General features: G+C 40.6%; 1 protein-coding gene across 3 annotated transcripts in view; it reads left to right on the plus strand.

Annotated features, from left to right (window-relative positions):
* Positions 1–17110, plus strand: part of ak9 (adenylate kinase 9) — a 156772-nt gene that overhangs the window by 18796 nt on the left and 120866 nt on the right. For all 3 annotated transcript variants that reach the window (XM_041187856.1, XM_041187857.1, XM_041187858.1), the window contains exon 5: positions 6078–6174. In XM_041187856.1, the coding sequence (XP_041043790.1) occupies positions 6078–6174 (97 nt within the window). The remainder of the gene's footprint in view (positions 1–6077; positions 6175–17110) is intronic.

The following is a 17110-nucleotide window of genomic DNA, read 5'->3' on the forward strand; positions in this document are numbered from 1 at the left end:
GTAAATAGTTGAGGCCCCTGCACTCATCCCTCTGACACTCAACTAATTGCAGCTTGCCACCTGAAAATGACCTATTCATCGCTACTCTCTGCTTCTTGTTGGCTAACCAATTCTTTGTCCAGGGTAATATGTTGTCCCCCGCACCATGAGTTCTTATTTTGTGTAGCAATCTTTGATGGGGCACCTTATCAAATGCTTTTTGGAAATCCTAAGTACACCAGATCTACAGATGTCCCTCAATCTTACTACTTCAAAGACCTCTAATAAATTAGTCAAACATGATTTTCCTTTCACAAAACCATGTTGACTCTGCCTGATTACATTTAGATTGTCTAAGTGCCTTGCTATGACCTCTTTAATAAAGGATTCTAGCATTTTCCCTACGATAGATGGTAGGCTAACACGGTTTCCTGCTTCCTGTCTCCTTTTCTTGAATAGAGGAGTTACATTCACTATTTTCCAATCTGATAGTCCCTTTCCAGAATCTAGGGAATTTTGGAAAATTGCAACCAATGCATCTATTATCTCTAAAATCACTTCTTTAAGAGGATACAAGTAACACCCCAGAAATAGCAATAAATCAAGAATTTGAAGGGAAGAATTCAAGAAAATTATAATCACCAGGGAAGTGGTACTTAGCAGATTGTTGGAGCTGTGGGCTGGCAAATCCCTGGGTCCTGATGGAATTCATCCTAGGATCTTAGAAGAAGTGGCTAGTGAAACAGTTGATATGTTGATTTTAATTTTACAAGCCTACCAACTCCCACATCTACCTTGACTCGTCACACCCCGCTTCCTGTAAGGACTCCATCCCATTCTCTCAGTTCCTTCGCTTCCGTCGCATCTGTTCCAATGATGCCACTTTCAAAAACAGTTCCTCTGACATGTCCTCCTCCTTCCTTAACCGAGGTTTTCCACCCACGGTGGTTGACCGGGCCCTCAACCGAGTCCGGCCTATCTCCCGTGCATCTGCCCTCACACCTTCCTCTCCCTCCCAGAAACATGATAGGGTCCCCCTTGTCCTCACATTTTTCACCCCACCAGCCTCCACATTCAAAGGATCATCCTCTGCCATTTCCGCAAACTCCAGCATGATGTCACTGCCAAACACATCTTCCCTTCATCCCCCCCGGCGTCATTCCGCAGGGATTGTTCTCTCCGGGACACCCTGGTCCACTTCTCCATCACCCTCTACACCTCGACCCCCTCCCACAGCACCTTCCCATGCAACCGCAGAAGGTGCAATACCTGCACCTTCACTTCCCCTCTCCTCACCGTCCAAGGGCCCAAACACTCCTTTCAAGTGAAGCAGCATTTCACTTGCACTTCCCTCAATTTAGTCTACTGCATTCGTTGCTCCCAATGCGATTTCCTCTACATTGGAGAGACCAAACGCAGACTGGGTGACCGCTTTGTAGAACACCTTCGGTCTGTCCGCAAACATTACCTAGACCTCCCTGTCGCTGGCCATTTTAACACTCCACCCTGCTCTCATGCCCACATGTCCGTCCTTGGCCTGCTGCATTGTTCCAGTGAAGCTCAACGCAAACTGGAGGAACAGCACCTCGTCTTCCGACTAGGCACTTTACAGCCTTCCGGACTGAATATTGAGTTCAACGATTTTAGATCATGAACAATTTCCTCCATCCCCACCCCCTTTCTGATCTCTCTCTTTCTCCCCCCGCCTTTTTTTCAATAATTTATATAGATTGTTCTTTTCCCACCTATTTCCATTATTTTTAAATGTATTTCCACCCATTGTTTTATCTCTACCTTTAAGCCTTTTTTGATTCCTTCACCCCACCCCACCAGGGCTACCTGTACCTTGCTTGTCCTGCTTTCTACCCTTAATTAGCACATTCTTTAGATAATATCACCTCCTTCAACACCTCTTTGTCCTTTTGTCTGTGACATCTTTTGGTTATCTCCACCTATCACTGGCCCTCTCTCCAGCTCTACTTTTCCCACCCTCCCCTTAAACCAGCTTAAATTTCACCTCTCTTCTATTTTTACTTAGTTCTGTTGAAGGGTCATTCGAACTCGAAACGTTAACTGTGTCCTTCTCCGCAGATGCTGCCAGACTTGCTGAGTTTTTCCAGGTATTTTTGTTTTTGTTTTGGATTTCCAGCATCCGCAGTTTTTTGCTTTTGTCTTATTCTAATTTCTCCCTCAATATTTTTTTAAATCATTCTTTGCTGTTTTTTAAATTCTGTCCTATCTTCTTAGATACTAACTAGATACCACTACTCTTCACATAAGTGTATATTTTTTCATTCAGTTTGAATCTATCTTTAACTTCCTCAGTTAGCCACAGATGGTATCTCCATCTCCTAGAGTATTTCCTTCTCCCTGGCATGTATCTTTGAGTGTTATGAAATATCTCCTTAAATGTCTGCCACTAAATCTCTAACTGACCTACCCCTTAACCTAATTTCCCAGTTCACTTTAACCAGCTCTATCTCAATACCCTTATAATTACCTTTTATTTAAGGTTAAAACATTAGTCTTGGACCAACTCTTCTATCCTTCAAACTGAATACCAAACTTGGTCATGTTGTGATCACTGCTACCTGGAGAAACTCCTTTACTATGAGGTCATGAATGAATCCTTTATCATTGCACATTACCAGGTCTAAAAAAGCCTGCTCTCTGGTTGGCCCTAAGAACATGCTGCTCTAAGAAATTGTCCCAAAAACACTCTATGAGCTCATCTTTCATGCTACCATTGCCAACCTGATTCATCAAATCATTATAAAGACTAATATCACCCATTATTATTGCCGAGGCTTTCTTATAAGCCCCCATTATTTTTTCCAGTATACCCCCTCCTACAGTGTAATTAATGGTTAGAGGGCTTAGTTCTCACAGTGACTTCTTACCTTTGCTATTTCATATCTCTACCCAAACTGATTCTATACTTGATCTTTAAAACTGAGATTATCTCTCACTATTGTACTAATGTCATGCTCAATTAGCAGAGCTACCCCTCCACTTAGAGTTCGAAGCAATCGGAAAGAGTCAGCTCAATTTTGTGAATGGAAAATCATGCTTAACCAATTTATCGAAGGAGTAACATGCGCAGTGGATAAAGGGATGCCTCTAGACGTACTGTACTTGGATTTCCAGAAGGCATTTGATAAGGTGCCACATCAAAGGTTATTACAGAAAATAAAAGTGCATGGTGTAGGGAATAACATGTTGGCATTGATAGAAGATTGGCTGGCAGAGAGCATGCATAAATGTGTCTTTTTAAGGTTGGCAGGATATGATGAGTGGAGTCCTATGGGTCTGTGGTGGTGCCTTAACTTTTTACAATTTACATCAATGACTTAGATGAGGGGAGTAAAGACATGGTAGCTAAATTTGCAGATGAAACAAAATAGGTAGGAAAGTATCTTTCGAAGAGGGCATGAGGTTGCAGATGGATATAGATTGGTTGAGTGAGTGGGAGAAGATCTGGCAAATTGAGTTTAATGTGGGGAAAATGTGAAGTTGTTCACTTTGGCAGAAAGAACAAAAAAGCAGAGTATTACTTAAATGGAGAAAGGCTGCATAATTTTGAGGTACAGAGTGATCTAGGTGTTCTAGTACATGAGTCATAAAAAGTTAGTATTCAGGTGCAGTAAGTAATTAAGAAGGTGAATGGAATGCTATCCTTTATTATGAGAGGGACTGAACATAAAAGTAAGAATGTTATGCTTCGTTTATACAAGGAATTGGTGGGACCGCACCTCAAATACTGTGTGCAGTTTTGGTCTCCTTATTTAAGGAAGGATGTAAATGCATTGGAGGCGGTTCAAAGGAGGTTTACTAGATTGAGACCTGGAATGAGTGGGTTTGTCTTATGAGGAAAGCCTGGACAGACTGGACTTGTTTCCACTGTTTAGAAGAGTGAGCAGCGATTTGATTGAAGTTTACAAGATTGTGAACAGCCTTGACAAGGTGGAAGTTGAAAAGGATGTTTCCTCTTGTGGGTGATTCCAGAACTAGGGGGCATTCTTTTAAAATTGGGTGTTGTCCTTTTAGGACAGGGATGAGGAGAAGTTTTTTCTGAGGGTTGTGTGACTTTCGAATTCTCTGATTCAGAAGCTGATGGAAGTGGAGCCATTGAATATTTTTAAGGCAAGGGTAGATAGATTCTTGTTTGGCAAGGGAATCGAAGATTCAGGGTTAGATGGCAATGTGGAAATCGAAACACAAGATCAGCCATGATCTTATTGAATGATGGAGTAGGGGCCAAATAGTCTACTCCTGTTCCTGTTTCTTATGTTCTTTTCCGAGCTTCCTGCCCTTCCGAAATGTCAAGTACCCTTCATTATTTAGGTCCCAGCCTTGATCACATTGCAGCCTCTGTACTGACTATCAGATCATTCTTATTTATTTCTATTTGAACTGACAATTTATTTGTTTTATTACAAATGCTAAGCACATTGAGATACAGAGTCTTTAGTTTTATTTTTTACTATTTTTGTAAACTCTGACTTTAACCACTGATGCATCTTATGTTTGTAGGCTCTGTCCCTTCCTGCCACGCTCTGATTATCATTACCTTTATTGCCACCTTGCTCTCTTGCCTTGTCCTTTCTCTTTAATTTATCACGTTTTCCCTCACATGACCCTATAACCCCATTATTTAGTTTAAAGCCCTCTCCATACTCTAATTATAAAACTCACCCGAACATTGGCCCCAGCATGGTTCAGGTGAAGACCGTCCCAACAGTATACCCCACTTTCCCCAATACTTTAGCCAGTGCCCCATGAATTGAAACCCATTTCTTCTACACCAATTTTTGGGCCACACATTTAACTCTGTGCTCTTATTTACTCTACACTAATTTGCTCGTGGCTCAGGTAATAATTATCTTTTGAGATTCTGTTTTATTTATTTGGCTCCTAGCTGCTCATACTCCCTAAACAGAACCTCTTTCCTGGCCCTATTCATATCATTGGTACCTGTGTAGACCACGAGAACCAGGTCCTCCCCCTCCCACTGCAAGTTCCTCTCCAGCCCCGAACAGATATCTCGAACCCTCACAACCAGGCAAGCAACACAGCTTCCTGGAGTTTGCTCTATGCTACGGAGAACTGTGTCTATCCCCCTGACTACACCATCCCCTACGACCACTACAGTTACTCCCCCACCACTTGAATGGCTTCCTGTATCATGGTGTCCTGTTCAGTTTGCTCATCCATCTTGTAGCTTCCTGCTCTCATCCATACAGGCTGCAAGAACTGTAGACTTGTTGGATAATTGCAAAGGCAGAGGCTTCTCCAATTTTATCTTCTCAATCCCCATTACTGCTTCACTCGCAGTCACACCCTCCTCTCCCTGACTACGGGCCAAATCAGAAGACCCGAGCCTATAGGCTGTGACTGCCTTCTGGAACAAAGTATCAAAGGAACTTCTCCCCCACCTGCATCAGTGTCTGAGGCTCAGACAACAGCTGCAGCACATCACCTGCCCTGCCATCTTTATTGTGTTTTAATTAATTAATTATGTTCTTTCATTTTAATCAATGACTAATCATGATTGTTTATCTTGTTATTATTTCAATTAATGTTCTACTTGCCCCAGTTGAAATTCCCTAATTTAGATAAGAAATAGGAAATACTCTCTAACCAATTATCTACCTGCTTCCCTGTGATATCACGCTTCGATTTTTTTCATTCCAAATGCAGACTTTAAGTGGCTATTGGTAGTGGCAAAAATAAAAACAAAAAAACTGCGGATGCTGGAAATCCAAAACAAAAACAGAATTACCTGGAAAAACTCAGCAGGTCTGGCAGCATCGGCGGAGAAGAAAAGAGTTGACGTTTCGAGTCCTCATGACCCTTCGGCAGAACTAGCTGTTTTAACCTCACTGTTTTAGCCAGTCTGTCTCTAAGTCTCATTGTTTAACTGCATTGAGTATTGTAATTTGTGAACCAGATTTTGACACACGTTCCCTTTTAGAAACATGCACATGAGAAAAACAGTAAACGAGTGTATTGAAATCAAATTCATCACATTACTCTGCAGTTTTTAAGGCAGAGCAACTTTGTTAGAAACCTGTATAATTTTACAGATATTCCTTTAGTTTCAGGAATGCCTACTTAGAGGTGAGAGTATTAATGAGGAGCTAGTAATGAATTTGATGTTGGACAAGCTCCGATCTCCAGAGGTTGCTCATCGGGGTGAGTAAACACCAATTTTTTGCATTCATACGGCATCTTTATTGTAGAAAAATCCTAAGTATCTTCACAGAGGAGAAAACAAATGACCAGCAATCTTTTTAGGAGGGTTTGGAGGGGTAACTGAAAGCTTTATCAAAGGGCTATGTTTTGAGAAGGCTTTTGAAGATAGGAAATGACAGAAAGCTGGATTAGTGTGGGCACGTATTCCAAAAATCTAAAAGCTGAGGAACCAAAGCCTGCCACAGTGATGCACTAGAAGCAAGAGTCAGAAGCCAGTAGGATATAGTGAAGCATATAAGGTTGCAGAGAGAGGTAAGGCCATTGAAGTGATTTGTGGATGAAGACATGGTGCTTGGAAATTCCAGGAGCGGGCAAGAATGTCACTTCGGTGCTGGACCTTGAGACAGTGTCCAGATCTGCTTGCCTTCTGCCTCCTTTGTGCTGCGGGGCTAGGCTGAAGATGCAAGGCCGTTGCAATAGGAGGGCCAGTGCATGGACAGATTTAGGACATGATTGTGCCATCTCTCCTAAATTCCAGTTTATCCAAGTTTGCATCTAATTTCCCAATGAATACCTTTATAAAGTAGATATTTTTGTCAGACTCAGATGATCAAGGCAGAAGTGGTTTCTTAAAATGTAAAAAGGTTGCGGTTTTATTTAAGCTAAATAGGTTTTGCCCATAAATTTGCATTGTCTACACCAATTTCTTTTTATGTCTGTTTCAGCTGTAGTTTAGAAGAGTAAGATGTGACTTGATTGAAACATATAAGAGCCTGAGAGGACTTGAAAGGGTGGATGTGGAGAGGACGTTTCTCTTGTAGGAGAAGAGAACTAGGGGTCACTGTTTAAACGTAAGGGGTCACCCATTTAAAACGGAGATGAGGTGAAATTTTTTTGAGAGTCGTGAGTCTTTGGAACTCACTCCCTGAAAAGGCAGTGGAAGCAGAGTTTTTGAATATTTTTAAGGCAGAGGTGGATAGATTCTTGGTAAGCAAGGGGGTGATAGGTTATTGGGTGTAGGCAGGATGCAGATTTGAAGTTACTGTCCAATTCGCCATGATCTTATTAAATGGCGGAGCAGGCTCCGGGGGCTGAATGGCCTACTCCTGCTCCTTGTTTACATCTGTACAGCCGAAGCCACAATCTTCATTCCCCATGGAGTGCTTTATCCTGAGGAAAACTTGTGAATCCCATTATGCATATTGAAAGATGAAGAGGAGAAAAGAGTATCAGGTGACTGGGTATTGCCCTTACAGAGGTACACCGTTCCAACACTGTCTGGCCAGTAGAATATATAAACCCAGTTTCTCCTCCTTAAGTATTTCTCAAGAGTCTGTGGTTTAAATAAAAAAAACTCTGGAGGAGCTATGTTGCTACAGTCAAGAACTTTGGATAAAGACAGCAGCATGGAGCACTTTCAAAGTAATGGCTTTATGCATTGGGGTCTTTGTCGGTAGCCACTGGATACTTCTGCCAAATCAGCTAATTCACCGTGCATTCTTGCATCAGGAAAGTCATGGATGTCCACTTTACCAGGGTCTAGACCAGTGGTGGGCCACATACGGTCCATCAGTGTTCTGAGTGCAGCCTGAGAGACATTCTTTTGACCATTGCCCATTCGCAGGGTTACCAGATACCGCTGGTTTCCATCCACATCGTTTTTTTCCTACTGATATCACCAAAGTGATATACATGTAAAACAAGGGCATGTGAAGTGAGGTGCATGCTGATTGCACACAACTTTTGACTGAGAGCTATGCGCTCCCTCTGCGTCCAATCAAAGATTGCTACAGTTCAGTTGGCACACTCCGCAAATTCTTGTTCATGGGGTCATGTTTAGTGCACATGCCTGATTTCAATCATGCGGCCCATTGAAATGAAGGAGGGCCACTCATGCGGCCCACTCACTAGCCTAGGTTGCCCATCACTGGTCTAGACAATTTATACAATTCCCCAGTAGTTTCAGTTCATCTGTAGTAAAGTTCTAATAGTGTAAGGGACTAGTGGCCATTGATTACAGTCACGGTAATACATGCCTCCAAAACTACACCAGTGAGAGTGAAGTTTATTCTCCTGAATGTGCAGTTAATTTGTCAGCAAAGGCACAGTGTTAATGTAGTTTATGCTGTCAAGGTGCATTTAAACTTTGACAGTTTAGTGTCCCAGCATGAATACATTATGAGCAAATAAAAGGATGACTGGTTGGCTATCTGCTCTCCCCCTCACCCCAACCTTGTGTTAACTAAGGAGGAGGAGTTAAAATCACCCAAGATTACTAGGTCCAGGGTTGCATAGTTTCCATATTGCAGCATTTTCTTTTCATTGGCATTGAAATTGGAGGGGGCTCCAGCTGCAGACAAGTAATTGTTTATTGCAAGGGGAATTGAATGCAGGGGTAGGGAGGTTATGCTTCAGTTGTACAGCATACTGGTGAGATCATATTTGGAGAAGATTTCACTCCCACCCTTGAATGCTTTATTTAACCAAATGCAAATGTACCTCTACCTCTCTGGTTACATCTCAGAACTACTATACATGAAAGTATTGGCCTCCTTATTTAAGGAAGGATGTAAATGCGTTAGAAGCAGTTATGACCCAGCAGTTGGTAAACGCTGTTACTTAAAATTCCAGAGGGAAACTTTAAACAACTGCCATAACCTATATTTTCAAGTGGTATGTTTCAAGTTGCAGCTCTAAATTCAGGAATCAGACTACCAGTTCTCGAGAGGTTTTTATATCAAACTACATGAGACGTTTATTAATTTACACAAGTTTTTTATATATATATATATACACATGGCTACAAATTACTACTATCATAACTTTTAACAAAATCCCAAACTAATCTTCACTAAGGCAACAACAACCCATAGACTTAACCAGACACCAGGCAAAGCATTTTCACCTTACACTTTAAAACAAGATTCCTTTCACTTTGGTCCCTTTGCAGGTAGTTGTAGACTTACAGCTGCTTTGATGTTACATGCCTTTGCACTGCACACACAAAACTGCTTTCTGTTATACCCAGCATGTCCCTTTGAATGTAAATTCTCATTGTATCACCAGGCCCTTTGAACTCCGCCTCCTCTAACAGTAAAACCCCCTTTCATAGTACTAATTTTATTAGTAATATAAACATATTGCTTGGTATCTTCTAGCTAGGTGCAAGATTTCATCCCACTCTTGAATGCTCTATTCAACAAAATGCAAATGTACCTCTACCTCCCTGGTTACATCTCAAAACTACTATACCAGAATAGCTGTCTTTAATCCAATTAACACGCACGCACACATATACACATATATACGCACGCACACATATACACATATATACGCACGCACACATATACACATATATACGCACGCACACATATACACATATATACGCACGCACACATATACACATATATACGCACGCACACATATACACATATATACGCACGCACACATATACACATATATACGCACGCACACATATACACATATATACGCACGCACACATATACACATATATACGCACGCACACATATACACATATATACGCACGCACACATATACACACATATACGCACGCACACATATACACACATATACGCACGCACGCGCACACACATATACGCACGCACACACATATACGCACGCACTTCAGTTTCCAGGTTTTTTAAAAAAAAGTCCAATTTTCCTTTAAGCTTCAAACTCTTTGCATTTGTCAGCAGATCCTCTCTTCCAGCAATATGTATAATCCGTAGATTCAATGGCTGTAATAATAGACTCCATCTGAAAAGTCTGACACTTTTCTCTCGATATTTGTCCAAAAATCTCAAAGGATTAGTCTCTATAAACAATTGTTTCTGACGAATTGTTTGCAACATAAATTTCAAAATGCTGCAATGCTAACGACAAACCCAACAACAAACTCTCTCTTTCGGTCATTGAATACCTTCTCTGTTGTACATTCAGCTTCCATGAAGAATACCCTATTGGTTTTTTTAATTCCACTGTTGTCATCTTGTAACAATACAGCCCCAATGCCTATATCGCTTGCAATGGCCAACATAAATTGCTAAATTGGGTACTGCCAAAACTGGCGTCATAACTAATACAGTTTTCAAACTATCAAATGACTTCTGATACTCCAGTGTCCATTGAAACTTCTTGTTCCTTTTTAATAGTTCAGTCAGTGGAGCAACCACTTGGCTAAAATTTGGTACAAATTTCCAGTAAAACCCACTCATGCCCAGAAATCTCAACTTCTTGTTTTGTCATAGGCACTGGGAAATCCACGCTAGCCTTGACTTTCGCATCTTTCGGAGCCACCTTACCATGTCCAATAGTATGGCCTAGATACGTAACTTGCGCTTTTGCAAATTCGCTTTTAGCCAAGCTCATCACCTAATTAGCTCTTTGTAGGCTAGTAAATAATTCTTCCAGATGCTGTAAATGCTCCTCCCATGTCTGACTGAAAATGATTAGATCTTCAATATAAACAGCACAATTGTTTAGACCCACAATTACTTTGTTTGTCAGCCTTTGAAATGTCACAGGTGCATTCTTCATACCAAATTTCATGACTTTAAACTGATATAGTTCACTTGGTGTTGCAAAAGCTGATATCGCCTTTGCTCCCTCCGACAACACTACCTGCCAATATCCTTTTTAGCAAGTCAATCTTTGTGATAAATTTTGATTGCCTCACTTTCTCGATGCAATCTTCCAAACATGGTATAGGTTATGAATCCGCTTTTGTCACCGCATTCACTCTGAGATAGTCCACAACCATCTTTGTTTTCCATCCCGCTTCAGTACCAGTACAATAGGTGAACTCCAGTTACTTCAACTAGACTCAATGATATCATTTTGAAGCAGGAAATCAATTTTTTGTACTTGTGATAACTTTGCCAAATTTAATTTATAAGCTTGTTGCCTTATTGAGCTTGAAACTTGTACCAAGGCATCACGTATAGCCAAATATGTCTTTCCCAACTTATTTTCACAAATAGGTTTGTGTCTGCAATAGCTTTCCAAATCACTTTGACACTTGCTTGGATGGTAACTCAATATTTCATTTAAATTTTCAAGCACCCCCTCATTATACAATTTGATTAGTGGAAAATCAATTTCAGAGTTCTGCACTTCTACCTCTTTCTCATCATCCACTATCACTAATACCTCTTTGTTCCTCTTCCTGTCAAAGTACTTTTTAAGCACATTTACATGACGCACCGTATGCTTCTTTCTTCTATCTGGAGTACTTATTACATAATTTACTTCACTTAATTTCTTTTCAACCCTGTAAAGCCCACTAAATCTTGCATTTAATGAATCATATTTAGTACTCGTAACAAAACTAGTACTTTCTTTCCAGAACAAAGCTGCGAGTTTTAGCTTTATCTACCTTCACTTTCATCACTTGCTGTGATATCTTTAAATGTTCACTAGCTAACTCCCATCCCCTGTTCAATCTTTCCCTGAAATTTGATATGTAATCCAGGAGAGTAGTTTCTGAATTTTGACCCACCAATTTTTCATGAATCGATTTCAGTGATCCCCTTACCTCATTCCCATAAACGAGTGCAAAAGAGCTAAAACCAGTCAACGCATTAGGAGTGTCTCTAATAGCAAATAACAGAATTGGAATTCCTGTATCCCAATCCTGTGGATAATCCTGAATTTACTCCCATCATAGTTTTCAAAGTTTGATGCCATCTTTCCAAAGCTCCTTGTAACTGTTTTATTCCCAAACTGTTCTAAACAGCCATGACATGAAATGTGACCGCTGATTTGATTGTATTTCCTTAGGTAAACTATATCTTGTTTAAAAAAATTTAATTAACTCCACAATCTTCTTAGTTGTAATATTTCTTAAAGGTATCGCTTCAGGAAACATAGTAGACACATCCATTATTGTCAGTAAATATCGATTTCCACTTTTAGTTTTAGGAGAGGTCCGACACAATCAATCATGACCCTGGTAAAAGCTTCTTTAAATGCTGGTATTGGGATTAAAGGCGCTGGTTTAATTACTGGTTGTGGTTTTCCTGTTACTTGATGGAGACGTTAGTGGTGATCTTTCAGGAATCACGAGTCAGGGAGGTTCGCGGAGGACTGGAAAATCGCTAATGTAACCCCCCTGTTTAAGAAGGGAGTGAGGCAAAAGACGGGTAATTACAGGCCGATTAGCCTGACCTCGGTCGTTGGTAAGATTTTAGAGTCCATTCTTAAGGATGAGATTTCAGAATACTTGGAAGTGCATGGTAAAATAGGGCAAAGTCAGCATGGTTTCAACAAGGGGAGGTCATGCTTGACAAATCTGTTAGAATTCTGAGGAGGTAATGAGTAGGTTAGACAAAGGAGAGCCAATGGATATTATCTACTTGGACTTCCAGAAGGCCTTTGACAAGGTGCCGCACAGGAGGCTGCTCAGTAAGATAAGAGCCCATGGTGTTAGAGGCAAGGTACTAGCATGGATAGAAGATTGGCTGTCTGGCAGGAGACAGAGAGTGGGGATAAAGGGGTCCTTCTCAGGATGGCAGCCGGTGACTACTGGAGTTCCGCAGGGGTCAGTGTTGGGACCACAACTTTTCTCTTTATACATTAATGATCTAGATGAAGGAACTGAGGGCATCCTGGCTAAGTTTGCAGATGATACAAAGATAGGTGGAGGGACAGGTAGTATTGAGGATGTGGGGAGGCTGCAGAAGGATTTGGACAGGTTAGGAGAATGGGCAAAGAAGTGGCAGATGGAATACAACATGGGGAAGTTTGAGGTCATGCACTTTGGTAGGAAGAATAGAGGCATAGACTATTTTCTAAATAGGGAGAGAATCCAGAAATCTGGAGTGCAAAGGGACTTGGGAGACCTAGTCCAGGATTCTCTTAAGGTTAACTTGCAGGTTGAGTCGGTAGTTAGGAAGGCAAATGCAATGTTGGCATTTATTTCGAGAGGACTAGAATATAAAAGCAGGGATGTGCTACTGAGGCTTTATAAGGCTTTGGTCAGACCACATTTCGAATATTGTGAGCAATTTTGGGCCCCGTACCTCAGGAAGGATGTTCTGGCCCTGGAGAGGGTCCAGAGGAGGTTCACGAGAACGATCCCAGGAATGAAAGGCTTAACATATGAGGAACGTTTGAGGACTCTGGGTCTATACTCGATGGAGTTTAGAAGGATGAGGGGGGATCTGATTGAAACTTACAGAATACTGAAAGGCCTGGATAGTGGAAGTGGGGAAGATGTTTCCGTTAGTAGGAGAGACTAGGACCTGAGGGCACAGCCTCAGAGTAAAGGGAAGATCTTTTAGAACAGAGATGAGGAGAAACTTCTTTAGCCAGAGAGTGGTGAATCAATGGAATTCATTGCCACAAACAGCTGTGGAGGCCAGGTCATTGAGTGTATTTAAGACCAAGATAGATAGGTTCTTGATTGGTAAGGGGATCAAAGGTTATGGGGAGAAGGCAGGAGAATGGGGTTGAATGGCAGAGCAGACTCGATGGGCCGAATGGCCTAATTTCTGCTCCTATGTCTTATGGTCTTATGGACATGTATCACAGGTTCTACAGAATTTGACCACATCCCTATACAATCCTGGCCAAAAAAAAACCTTTCTTTTCCTGTGTTTTCCTAATTCCTAAATGTCCCACCATTGGAATTTCATGAGCAATCCCCAGAATCTCATTTCTATACTCCAGTGGGGTATCAATCTGATACACCTCCCGCCAGCTTTCATTTGCTGAGACATGATCTGACCTCCACTTTCTCATTAAAATATCTCCCTGAAGATAATAACATACTGGAATACATTTTGCTTCTGTTTCTGAATAAACTTTCTGATATAATTGCTTTAATTGAAAATCATTTTTCTGTAACTCCACTAACCTCCTTGAGTTAAACATTTCAGCTAAATTGTCCTATATTCTTTCCTCCTGAACAATGCTATTAAACACAGTGCCAGCTAATTGGATTTTGACACCTTCTTGCCTTTGAATTGCCTGCTTTTTTTGTTTTTCTTGTTCTTCCCTACAAACCTTTGATCTTGTTATAACAAAATCAGGAAACAAGCAGGATATTCCTTCTGTAACACCTCTGTTGAAAACACTTCTACAGGCTGCTCAACTACCATAGGCATCACCGATGTTTGTGATCTAGCTGTATCATTACCCAGAATAAATTGATCCCCTGCAATGAGCAATTTTTCACCACTCCAACTATAACTTCACCATTCTTCCGTTTGCTCTTTAAATTTACCTTCCACAACAGAATAGATTTAGCATCTCCATGAACCCCACTTATATTATTAGCTTCTCGCTCTGAACAACAAATATCACTATCCCACAACGTTAAGGCTTAAGGCCCTGTGTCTCTTAAAATTTTTAATATCTTTATCTACTCCACCCTGCACACATGGAAAGACTTTCCCTTCACACATAGTCTTCAAACACTTCTGCAACCTACCCCTCAGAATTCTCTTGAGCAAAATGTGAACACATTCCCACTTCTTCAACTGTCAGATTCTCCCTGTTTCACCTGTACACAAACCACTTGTTTCACCTGTGCCTGAACCTCAGAACCCACAGTACTTCTAACTCTAGAGCTTTTCTGTACCCCAACAATTCCAACAGATTTTTCCTGCAATTTCCAACACGCTGACTTCGTGTGCCCCACCTTATTATAATGAAGACACCTCGATTTCCGTATGTTACTTTATCTTCAGCACCTTCCTTTTTATTCTGACAAAGAACTTACTGGGAACTGCCAGCTACTCCTTCTCTTCCCCGACTACATACCTTCCTTTCACCTTCCAACTTTTTATCCTTTTCCAATTTGAAAGGATGACATAAAGGTTTGGCTCTATGAATTAACTCATAATCATCGCTATCTCTATGTTGCTTGTCTTACAGAATCAACCCTCTATTCCTGCACATGAGCTCTCACTACCGAAGGGATTGAATCTTTAAATTCCTCCAAAAGAATTACTTCCCTAAGAGCTGCATACGTTGTCTTTACTTTTAATGCCTTTTACTCTTTCAAATGCGCTATAAGTTTGCTAAGGGTTTTTTCCCATAATCCTAAATTTCTGTCTTTATGCTTTAGGAACCAACTCATATGCACTCAAAATAGTCTTTTTCACCACATCGTAATTCACCGTCATTCCTTCTGATAGCAAAGCATATACCTCATGCACCCTACCCACTAACTTAGACTAATAATAATGTCCAGTTTTCCTGCTGCCATTTTAGCTGTTTAGCTAGCTTTTCAAATGGAATAAAGAATGCTTCAATATCTTTTTCTCAGACTTCAGAAGAGCTTGTACACATTTAAACATCTCCCCACTGGGCTCTACTCTGGAGATAAGTCCTTCTTCATGTCCTGGCGTCTATTATTTCTTTAACTGCCAACATTTTCAGTTGACGTGCGCGCTCTCTCTTTCCTCCTTTTCTATCTTCACAATTTCTAATTCCCTTTCCTGTTTTCTTTCTCTCCTGCCTTTCTACCTGTTTCCTTTTAAAAGCCATTTCTCGGAACTTTGCTTCTAATTCAAGCTTTTTCAGTTCCTTTGCTTGTAGAACTTTCAAGCATCTTCATTTGTAACTGAAGTCTCACTACCTCCAGCTGTGACTCACTAATGGCAGGTTTCACTTCCAAATGTAGATGCTGTGCTATCCTTTTAATTATATCTGATTTCCTAGCCCATCAGGTAACCCCAATTTTAATTTTTATGCCAACTCCATTAAATTACTTTTTGTTTTGTTTTTTCCAACCTAATCAGAGTTATATCTTCTACTCCCAGAGAAGCCTTCACAATTGCCAAAGCCATCTTGCAGTCTCATCACTTCCAAAATAACTCACCAACTCCTGAATTCAAAGTGCTACATGTACTCCTCACCTTAAGATTCATCAATTCCAAACCAACAAAGGAATCAGAAATATTTTCATCTCGCCCCGATTGACATGACCCAGCAGTTGGTAAAGGCTCTAATTTAAAATTGCATAGGAAAAATATAAACAATTTTCATAACCTATATTTTCAAGTGGTATGTTTGAGATGCAGCTCTAAATTCAGGAATCAGATCACCAGTTCTCGAGAGGTTTTTATATCAAACTACATGAGACATTTACACAAGTTATAGATACACGCATGGCTACAAATTACTACTATCATAACTTTTAACAAATTCCCAAACTAATCTTCACTAAGGCAACAACAACCCATAGACTTTAAACAGACATCAGGCAAAGCATTTTCACCTTACAAATTCAAAATGAAGTTCCTTTCACTTTGGTTCCCCTGCAGACAGTTGTAGACTTACAGCTGCTTTGACGTTACATGCCTCTGCTCTGCACACATAAAACTGCTTTCTGTTGGACCTAGCACTTCTGTTTGAATGTAAATTATCACTAGGCCCTTTGAACTACACCTCTTCTAATAATAAAACCCCCTTTCATAGTACCAATTTTATTAGTAATATAAATATATTGCTTGTTGTCTCCTAGCTAGGTGCAAGATTTCACTCCCACTCTTGAATGCTCTATTCAACAAACTGCAAATGTACCTCTACCTCTCTGGTTACATCTCAAAACTACTATACATGAAAGCACCCAGACTACCTGACTTTAATCCAATTAAAACACACACAGACTAAACCTGTATTTAAAAAAAAAAATTCCAATAACATTATATACATTAGTAGCTTCATGATACAGTTCAGAGAAGGTTTACACCAGGAATGGGTGAGTTGTCTTATGATTAAAGTTTGGACAGGTTATGCTTCTATTCGTTGGAGATTAGAAGAGTAAGAGGCAACTTGAGTGAAACCTTTAAGATCTTGAGGGTTCTTGACAGGGTGGATGTGATGAGGATATTTCCTCTTGTGGGAGATTCTAGAACTAGAGGTCACTGTTTAAAAATGAGAGCTCGCTCATTTAAGACAGATGAGA

This window comes from Carcharodon carcharias, chromosome 5 (genome assembly GCF_017639515.1).
Source record: "Carcharodon carcharias isolate sCarCar2 chromosome 5, sCarCar2.pri, whole genome shotgun sequence".
Classification (NCBI taxonomy): Eukaryota; Metazoa; Chordata; class Chondrichthyes; order Lamniformes; family Lamnidae; genus Carcharodon; species Carcharodon carcharias.